General features: G+C 39.9%; 3 protein-coding genes across 5 annotated transcripts; 1 reads left to right on the top strand and 2 right to left on the bottom strand.

The window, feature by feature from the left end:
• Positions 1-286: 286 nt before the first annotated feature.
• On the bottom strand, positions 287-1,463 carry LOC149159512 (transcription factor MYB106-like). The gene is made up of 3 exons (XM_089433500.1): positions 781-1,463; positions 559-679; positions 287-440 (listed from the first exon to the last, which is right to left on the bottom strand). The coding sequence occupies exons 1-3, from the start codon at positions 911-913 to the stop codon at positions 401-403; spliced, it is 294 nt and encodes a 97-aa protein (XP_089289626.1). The 5' UTR covers positions 914-1,463; the 3' UTR covers positions 287-400.
• A 190-nt stretch (positions 1,464-1,653) lies between these two features.
• LOC149159511 (uncharacterized) lies at positions 1,654-2,550 on the top strand. Its single transcript, XM_089433499.1, has 3 exons — positions 1,654-2,056; positions 2,164-2,254; positions 2,468-2,550. Exons 1-2 carry the CDS (start codon positions 1,785-1,787, stop codon positions 2,216-2,218), a joined length of 327 nt encoding a protein of 108 aa, XP_089289625.1. The 5' UTR covers positions 1,654-1,784; the 3' UTR covers positions 2,219-2,254; positions 2,468-2,550.
• Positions 2,551-5,402: 2,852 nt separating this feature from the next.
• Positions 5,403-8,298, bottom strand: LOC149159510 (uncharacterized). 3 transcript variants are annotated; one of them, XM_089433498.1, is made up of 5 exons: positions 8,251-8,298; positions 8,022-8,037; positions 6,956-7,619; positions 6,707-6,803; positions 5,403-5,742 (listed from the first exon to the last, which is right to left on the bottom strand). In XM_089433498.1, exons 3-5 carry the CDS (start codon positions 7,258-7,260, stop codon positions 5,632-5,634), a joined length of 513 nt encoding a protein of 170 aa, XP_089289624.1. In that variant the 5' UTR covers positions 7,261-7,619; positions 8,022-8,037; positions 8,251-8,298; the 3' UTR covers positions 5,403-5,631. The 3 variants fall into 3 exon arrangements, 2 of the variants coding, with proteins under 2 accessions (XP_089289624.1, XP_089289623.1); XM_089433497.1 differs by having other exon boundaries at positions 7,977-8,037; positions 8,251-8,270; XR_016261128.1 differs by lacking the exon at positions 5,403-5,742 and having other exon boundaries at positions 6,284-6,866; positions 7,977-8,037; positions 8,251-8,277.
• Between the last annotated feature and the right edge of the window lie 2,090 nt (positions 8,299-10,388).

The following is a 10,388-nucleotide window of genomic DNA, read 5'->3' as shown; positions in this document are numbered from 1 at the left end:
AGATTTTGACAGGGAGAAGATCCAAAATGCATACAATCAGACAGACCTCTGGTTTGGCCGGATTTCCCAAACGGGACGAAAGCAAATACGATGCTTTTGGCGCTGGACATAGTTCTACCAGTATCTCCGCTGGACAGGTATTTGGGGCTGGAATGAACAGTTGGTTACAAGAATTATATGGGTTTTCAGGTATGGCAGTTGGGAGAGATTTACTGAAGAAAAAAAAACCATGTGGTGGCCGTGATTGGGGATGGAGCCATGACAGCAGGACAAGCTTACGAGGCTATGAATAATTCGCAAGTTTCGCTGCCAACTGCCACACTAGACGGAGCTGCGCCGCCCGTAGGAGCACTTACCAGGGCTCTCACAAAGCTCCAGTCCAGCAAAAAACTTCGCAAACTCAGAGAAGCCGCCAAGGTAACATTTTACATATATTTGTCCTGAAAACAAGTGGAATTTTGTTTAGATTATCTGGGTTTATTGAATTTATTTTGATCTTAGATGTTAAGAATATTTTGGAATCAGATAGTTATAATTAAGGTTATTTATTCCACCTACCTCATGTATGTCTGATTGTGCAGCGTGCAGCTGGATAATGGTCTGCTCTTCTTGCAGGCTGAATTCGGTCTGAGATAATTCGTCCACCGCAAGCGGCAGCTTTTTCCACACCGTTGCAGACCTGCAATACAACAAAATAAAGCCCCACGAGCAAATTTGTGAAACATCCTTCTGTTACAGGGAATTGAACGCTAACACAGATCTATGCACAGAAGTCGTTACCTGCATTGACTGGAACGGATCTCCAGTTGCCAAGGCCGTGTTGCTCGATGTATGCCAGCAGCTTCTTGTCTTCTTCGGGAGTCCAGGGCCCTCTCTTCACTCCAGCTTTGTCGCAGCACGGTGCACGGCCCATGCTTCAAATTTAAAGAACTGAAAGAACAAAAAGAAGTTTCACAGTCCCGGAGCCTGGCAGCACAGCGGCGGGACTCGATCGTGTGCGGGAAGCAAGAGAAGCAGAACAGAATAGAGTGGCGAATGAGCAATGGAGTGGTGCGTGCATAGAATAAATAAGCGGCGACATCAAACTACACAGCTGCTGTCCATGTAGCACGCACAGCCCCTGCATGCACGGACACCTGCACACCTGCAGCACCAACACCCGTTAACATCAAAGCTCAGCATACCTTGCAACCAAAACAAAGCACCCGTTACCCGTTAGCATATCCTGCAAACGAATTAATGTTAACATTAATACCAAACCGTGACGGTTAACGATAATGAACAGGTCGCAAATTTCCGAAATAGCCTAAGTTTTGGCCTCTCCCGCCTCGGGAAGAGGCCAAATAAGATGGCAGTCCTTCGGCATCCTGGCGGGGAGGGCAGACAGCCTTGAAACTTTGATCTAACCTTGATATAACCGCCGTATAACAGAGAAGCAAAGGGGTGAAGTAATGCTAAGTAGGGGTCATATCGATTACTATAGTCCCTGCCGGATGCCAGATGGCAGGGACGTCCCTGCCATCTGGCATCCGGCAGGGACTATTGTAATCGTTTCATGTGGACTTAGCATTAGTTCGGTGGTGCTTTCCCTGTCTGTTATGCGCTTATAACAAAGTTCTGTGAGGTGTTATGTGCGGTGTTATGTGCAAATAACCAAGGTGGGATTCGGCTTTAACCTTTTCCATCTTATTTGGCCTCTTCCCGAGGCGGAAGAGGCCCGAACATAGGTTAAGTTGCAAATTGTGGCCAGTTTCATTATCCCTGACCGTCAACCGTTAGCGTTAATGCTAGCATTAATTCGCTATTTGGTAAACAGGTTTCGTTATTTGGTAAGGTATATGCTAAGGTTGCATGTTGTCCAGGTGTTGTTGCAGGGTATTAACAGCTGCATCGCTGTTCAAGGTTTTGGTTCAGAAAGAGCGGCTCGACAATGCGAGCTCAGCAGTGGAAATAGTGAAGAAACCTGTGGATCGGCTCTGTTTGCAGCGGTGACGATTACAGAGCGCGGGCGGCTCTGTGAGGGCGCGGGAGCAGCTTTCTCCAGAATGTGCTTGAGGTGCTGTATTAGCGCTGCATCTGCAAATTAAGCATTGTTACTGATATGCATGATTCAGAATGATTCATGCCATTGCTGTTTTGAAAAACTGGCATTTCTCTTTTCAGTTTACTATTAGGGTTTTATAGCGGTGACGATTACAGAGCGCGGGCGGCTCTGTGAGGGCGCGGGAGCAGCTTTCTCCAGAATGTGCTTGAGGTGCTGTATTAGTGCTGCATCTGCAAATTAAGCATTGTTACTGATATGCATGATTCAGAATGATTCATGCCATTGCTGTTTTGAAAAACTGGCATTTCTCTTTTCAGTTTACTATTAGGGTTTTATTTTGTGAAACTGTTAGTTCTATTTTCAGGTTTCTATTGCGTTTCTATTTTGCAATATTGTTTAAGCAGATGATATTGGAATCTGCAGGGTGGTTCTTGGCAGTGTGAGTGACTATTGCGTTCACCATGCACAGTGCCCTGTTGTTGTGGTGAAGCCCAAGAAAGAATAGGCTCATTGATTTTTATTACCTCGTGCCACCTTTGTGCTTTGATTCATCTTATACTTGTTGGTCTTTATGCCTGATATGAAGCAGCTAGTCCCTGCACATAGTTCTATCTAGCCGCCTTTGAATTCGTATAGCAACACTATATGCCGACAGTTTCCGAACTAGATCAGGAGATTCAGAGTTGATGTTTGAACGCAAATAAGCATCTTGGCTTTCTTTAGGCTTCTTTAAGAAGTGCTAGCAAGAGCTAAGAGAAAATTGACATATAATCCATTTTTAACACAAAAGCTTTGCTCCTAATGGTCACATACAATAATTTCAAGTTGCTCCTAACAGTAAGAGACAATAATTTCAATACAATAGCTACACAGAACATAAAACCTACGACTCATCATAGGCCTATATCTCTTAGCTAAAAGTGGTTCTATAGCATATGAGTCATACCCTGGGATATTATGAATGAGGATTTATAGTTTTAGGGACTTTTGAAACAGTGAGAGCTCCAGTGCTTCTTTACATAGTTTACTCCAGCCACGACGAATACCGGTCTCACATGACATCTTATTCATTTCACAGGAGCAAGAAATGTTTTAGGAAACAAACATACATGCGCCACACCAGCTTATTTCTTGGGGCTTTTTCATTTCATCAGGGCTTTTTCATTTCATCACAGAAAGCTGAAATAGAGACATTCTAATATATGTGCTGACTCAGAGAAGGCATCCCTGGTGACTAAATGCGGAAGAAAGCACCAAATAGCTTCCGGAAGCAGCAAATACGTAGACTGATTTTATTTCAAACTCAAATTGTATACTAAAATTATATTCATTAAGTGGAAAAATTTGAAAAGCGTTTTACAAGTGGCATGGGAGCAAGAGAGGAGACATTCCCCATCAAGTCTCCAGTCTATTACGCACTACAAAGTAGAGGAAAACACATATCAATATATAGTCAATGGCATAAAACAATGAGAGCATAATCATGATGACAAATCCAAGGCCTTGTAGGAATATATATGGCTCCAACCAGAACTGGGATCAGCATCCTCAGCCTTAGAGTTGCACAAACCTCTAACCACTCTTACTCTTTATCTTCCACTGTTTGGGAGATAGAAGGAAGGAAACTGGGATGACCTGGGAAATGTGGTATCACAGTGATTACTATCACCAAAAACTAAAAAGAGACTTAAACAAGAATGCTAAGTTTTATTCATATGCTATAATTTTCAAGGCTATTTGAGCTCCTAATATTTTTGCACACAGTATGAGCACTCGGCTATGCTCTGAGAGAGAGAGGGGAACCAATCACCATACTGGCACACAGTCCATCTCAAGGAGAGGTGAAATTCTCAATCCAATCCATTTTCAATTAATGATAAAGACAACGACTAACCATCAAGAAAATGTTCAGTTTATCAACTTGCATTTTACATGGACAGCAACATGTGTTCTAGCAGCAAGGTTGTCAAGAATGCCAGATACTGGTTGGACGGAGCTAGTCAAAACCAGGCCCATCACTATTGAAATCGTGTGCTTGGATACACTACTGTGCTACCTATGTAACTGCATCAATTAGTACCTACTATATAAGTTCAGTTATGCCACACTTGCACCAAGTGATGCTACTGCTAAGAAATTTTATAGAAATAGCTTTCAGCTAAAATGAAAACTGGCATCTTTTACAGTTCTCTGTTTTTTGACAAAAGTACAATAAACCTTCCATATTGCATGGAAAAAGACGCGGCTGAAGCTTCCTAGAGAAATCACAAGTTATTGACTCAAGAGCTGTAGATCTAGCTCTCGTTTTATGATATCTCTATACCAACACTTCATCAAAACATTACCTATTGATAACAACATTGAAACCCTAAACCAAAGCTCAGAAACAAAGTGTTGAAAGAGTCAGACACCTCAGAGCATATGAAAGAATATTATTATAACTTCTGATCAGTGTTCACACAAAGAAGTATATAATGCTTCCCATAAAGATTTACCACACGGACAACCATCGGATTTGCAGATTTAAATATGAAACAAATTTAGCTGAGTTCTGTAAATCTTAGAGACAAAGCATAAAAATTATACACACAGGATCCTTAAATCAGAAGTCAAACCACAGCAGTTATCACACTAGAATATGACATAACACACACCACTCAGCAGATTAGCAAACCACTCAAATAGATAAAGAAACAAGAGCCGGATTGTCTTTTCATAGCGCCCAAGCCAATATTTCCTTCGAAATTTAGAGATGACAGAACAAACAAAGACGAAGAGAAGCCCCATATAGCAAACCCAATTCAGAGCACTAGTCCATTGTCTGTCTTGGACACTAGCTCTAGCTCATGGAAAACCCCCAGCTTTAGCCCAGAAACTCCAATGCCAGGGTGCGCACGAAGCAAAAGGTTAAGAGCCCCTGCTTGTGTAAATTGAAAGCATCATAAAGTTAACGATTGATTGTGTAGGCATTTTGTTGAAGGAATCTTCATAAATGTATGGTTTTAGAGATTAACTTTCCTTCATGCAATAGTCAATGTTTACCAAAAGACACAAGTATGAATTAAGATCACTGTCTCAAAAGAGTGAGTGAATGTACAAGCTCTGTGAATCAAACAACAGAAGTTGAATATGCAAGTTTTGTAAATTAGGCAACCACAAAAATTAAATATGCATACTCTGTTTCACATCAATACAACAGGAATCAAATAATATTATCACAGTGTTTGCATTAAAGTTACATCCAACTAATGGTTCCAAATCTCTTTTTCATTTCATCACAGAAAGCTGAAATAGAGACATTCTAATATATATGCTGACTCAGAGAAGGCATCCCTGGTGACTAAATGCGGAAGAAAGCACCAAATAGCTTCCGGAAGCAGCAAATACGTAGACTGATTTTATTTCAAACTCAAATTGTATACTAAAATTATATTCATTAAGTGGAAAAATTTGAAAAGCGTTTTACAAGTGGCATGGGAGCAAGAGAGGAGACATTCCCCATCAAGTCTCCAGTCTATTACACACTACAAAGTAGAGGAAAACACATATCAATATATAGTCAATGGCATAAAACAATGAGAGCATAATCATGATGACAAATCCAAGGCCTTGTAGGAATATATATGGCTCCAACCAGAACTGGGATCAGCATCCTCAGCGAGGAGACATTCCCCATCAAGTCTCCAGTCTATTACGCACTACAAAGTAGAGGAAAACACATATCAATATATAGTCAATGGCATAAAACAATGAGAGCATAATCATGATGACAAATCCAAGGCCTTGTAGGAATATATATGGCTCCAACCAGAACTGGGATCAGCATCCTCAGCCTTAGAGTTGCACAAACCTCTAACCACTCTTACTCTTTATCTTCCACTATTTGGGAGATAGAAGGAAGGAAACTGGGATGACCTGGGAAATGTGGTATCACAGTGATTACTGTCACCAAAAACTAAAAAGAGACTTAAACAAGAATGCTAAGTTTTATTCATATGCTATAATTTTCAAGGCTATTTGAGCTCCTAATATTTTTGCACACAGTATGAGCACTCGGCTATGCTCTGAGAGAGAGAGGGGAACCAATCACCATACTGGCACACAGTACACCTCAAGGAGAGGTGAAATTCTCAATCCAATCCATTTTCAATTAATGATAAAGACAACGACTAACCATCAAGAAAATGTTCAGTTTATCAACTTGCATTTTACATGGACAACAACATGTGTTCTAGCAGCAAGGTTGTCAAGAATGCCAGATACTGGTTGGAGGGAGCTAGTCAAAACCAGGCCCATCACTATTGAAATCGTGTGCTTGGATACACTACTGTGCTACCTATGTAACTGCATCAATTAGTACCTACTATATAAGTTCAGTTATGCCACACTTGCACCAAGTGATGCTACTGCTAAGAAATTTTATAAAAATAGCTTTCAGCTAAAATGAAAACTGGCATCCTTTACAGTTCTCTGTTTTTTGACAAAAGTACAATAAACCTTCCATATTGCATGGAAAAAGACGCGGCTGATAGGAGGTCAAATTCGTTATACATAAGCTATAAACAATGATCTGCTCAGTTTCTTAGGATCCGTAACATATGAAACGCCTCAGCATTTTAATCGCACACAAGCAAGTGTTCATGTAACCTTATTTGGGCATACCTTGTCTGCAGGAACATCATCATAAACATTTACTGAGCCAGAATAGAAAATTGTCAGCTGTGCGCCTGCTGGCTTTTCAGAAACACTGGCAACAGCCCTTCAAAACCAAAAATGCCCACAGATTTGTCAATCCACAATGAAGCTAAAGATAATTGGCATTCTGCATGAACCATACAGAGAGTAAGATAATATATTTACAAACCTTAAACTAAAATCACAACTTAACATCAGCATTGACAATCATATTACCCTGGTATAGTGGTTCTGGTGGAGGCTCCAACAACAGGCAAGAAGGAATGTTGTCGAGCTAAGGTTGTCCAGCTAAGGGCATTCCTTGAAACTGTCTCACCAAAGTAGTTGTTATTATATTTAAACATAAATTGAAGTTCATTAAAATTATTAGTAAAGTGAATATGCCGGTTAGAAAAATGAATACGACAGGCTCCCAAATGTTGCATGCGCAAAGAAACGTGGCCACATGTTAGCAACGTAAAAGCCAAATGTTGCATGCGCAAAGAAACGTGGCCACATGTTAGCAACGTAAAGTAAAACATTCCGTATCACCGCCAAAGTATCGCTGCAGCTACCAGAGAAAGGAATTTCCACGACCCGAATACACGTTCATTCAGAAACTCTCTTTCAGCAATCTAACATCTTCTTCGCTGTCGATCATCCCGTTTATGAAATCGGTGTATCGTGTGAAAACCAGCGCACCCGGAGCCGCAGAAGATTCAAATGCCACCAGATTTCTCAAGATTAGGCAGTCTTCTCATCAAAGTATTGTGGTGAGGTCGCCGTCCGTAGCAACGAATTTGACTCCCGCAGAGGATAAAGCGGCCACGGATGGAACAGCTAGTTCGTCTCGTCAAAACTCCAACCCATATAAATCTCCCTGCTTGTGAATTGTCATTACCTAAATAATCACAGTGAATTAGAATGTCTGTTAGAGATAAATATGATGCCACACAATAAGATGCAAAGGGAGCATGATTCAAATGAAATATCAAATCATGTAACAACAGTATATATATATCGTACATAAAAATAGAGTATATTTTGATGTTCAAATAGAATAATGAAAATCACTAACAGATATCCTGAGTGATTATTGAAATTCTCAGTCCATATTTATGTTTTAGAATATTTCAATTAGATGTAGTATCTGCTGCTTCATATCAGGCATAAAGACCAACAAGTATAAGATGAATCAAAGCACAAAGGTGGCACGAGGTAATAAAAATCAATGAGCCTGTTCTTTCTTGGGCTTCACCACAACAACAGGGCACTGTGCATGGTGAACGCAATAGTCACTCACACTGCCAAGAACCACCCTGCAGATTCCAATATCATCTGCTTAAACAATATTGCAAAATAGAAACGCAATAGAAACCTGAAAATAGAACTAACAGTTTCACAAAATAAAACCCTAATAGTAAACTGAAAAGAGAAATGCCAGTTTTTCAAAACAGCAATGGCATGAATCATTCTGAATCATGCATATCAGTAACAATGCTTAATTTGCAGATGCAACACTAATACAGCACCTCAAGCACATTCTGGAGAAAGCTGCTCCCGCGCCCTCACAGAGCCGCCCACGCTCTGTAATCGTCACCGCTATAAAACCCTAATAGTAAACTGAAAAGAGAAATGCCAGTTTTTCAAAACAACAATGGCATGAATCATTCTGAATCATGCATATCAGTAACAATGCTTAATTTGCAGATGCAGCGCTAATACAACACCTCAAGCACATTCTGGAGAAAGCTGCTCCCGCGCCCTCACAGAGCCGCCCGCGCTCTGTAATCATCACCGCTGCAAACAGAGCCGATCCACAGGTTTCTTCACTATTTCCACTGCTGAGCTCGCATTGTCGAGCCGCTCTTTCTGAACCAAAACCTTGAACAGCGATGCAGCTGTGAAATTGTGAAGGAAAAGTATGAGATGGCTATTATATTATTTAGATTTTATATAATGAATTAAATGGATGTAGGTGTTGATTTGGATACTTCCATGTGTTTAATAGTGATTACACTGAGTGGGAAATGTATATCATCGGTGGAAATTCAAACCCCACCATACTGAGTCAAGGCAATAGATTTATGGCATTTGCAAATCCCTTTCCTAAAGAAGTAACCAAGAGGCAAAACACCACAGAAAGTGAATGGAAAACGTGGAACTGGATATTAGAAGATGATATGCTAATAAATGGTGTATATTTCACACCGTCAGGATCTCAGGTGCTTTCGACCTATGCAACTTCATATAGTGGCAGAGCAAAGAGTGTAGTCATTATGGAAGAGATCACCAGGAACGCAGGTGTGCTCTTGTGCAAGAAAGGAACTCGCTACTAACTGCTACTTCTTTCTCACAATTATCAAACTTGAGTATCCACAAACATTTCTTTTACTTCTTCTAAATTGTGTCTTCTTCAATGTCACCCTTCATATACTTCAAATTATCTTTTATAATAATAAGTTACCCAACATGTTGATATTAATTTGCAATTTATTACTTTTTCAATTTAGCAAGTATAAACGATTCATGTTTATATCAACATGTAAATTTTAAAAGTAGTCATTTTAAACTTTATCTACAATGAAGGATGACTTAATCAGAAGACTTATGTTTGGAAGGGTCTACAGTGTCTGAGGAATTGTCATTTAAAAGTGGTTTTAATTTGGGTAAAAAACTTTCAAAAAATCTTCCAGTAGTAGTATTTAAATCATGTTTTTGATGATGGAAATACATTCAGCACCATAAAAAAGGTTTGGGGCACCCATCTCCATTTCTGTCTCCCACAAACACACAGACACATGCTCACTCTCTATCTTGCCTTGTTCGTCTCTCTTCCGTACTCTCCCTCTAACTACCTTGCCTAATTCCCCCTATCCCCCACCTTTCCATTTCTAACTCTCCCTCTTCCTACCTCTCTTTATCTACCCCATCACTCTATCTCCCCTTTATTCATTTCCTCTCACTCATTAACTCCCTCTTTATCCATTTACACCACTCTCCTCCTGTTTCCCTCTCTTTATCCTCCTTTATCTCTCCACCCTCACTCCACTCCCTTCATTTCCATATCTATCCCTCCATACCTCCATCTCTTCCTTAATCCATCCTTTACAACCAAACCCCAACTCTATCCCTCTCTCCCTCCATCCCTTCCTACATCTTAAAGATTATATACATAAAAGAACGTACATGTTTTGAAAATACAGACTCATTCTTGAAAGCATGATTTTTTTTTTAGATTTCCAACACATTGTTGAAGGCTAACTCGTGCTTTTAGAATGAATACAGATTCTTGAAAACGTGCACAAGCTTTTGAAATTGTGCACATCTTCTTCAAAGTCCAAACTGACATGTATTTGAGGCGATCTGGGGAGCACTAAATCTATAGCATTATGAACATTTGCATATTTTTAAAGGTTCTCAATTGTTCCTAGATTAGTGAATTCATGATGGCACCCTCATAATAAATTAAAGTTATGGTACAGGGGAACCAGAACAAAATAATTTAGTTAGTAATCCACCCTCAATATGTCAGTAAAGTATTTAAAATGGTGCTAATAGGAATTAGAGACTATTGGCATGATTAGCATTGGAATTTTGTGAGCCATGTTGAAAAATAAAAATTGAATCTATAGAAAATATAAAATTAGACTAATAAAATCTTGAGTTG

Source organism: Pinus tabuliformis, chromosome 5_2, assembly GCF_031772625.1.
Source record: "Pinus tabuliformis cultivar Carrire ecotype Pingquan chromosome 5_2, CPIR1, whole genome shotgun sequence".
NCBI lineage: Eukaryota > Viridiplantae > Streptophyta > Pinopsida > Pinales > Pinaceae > Pinus > Pinus tabuliformis.
This window is presented reverse-complemented; position numbering and strand designations above follow the sequence as displayed.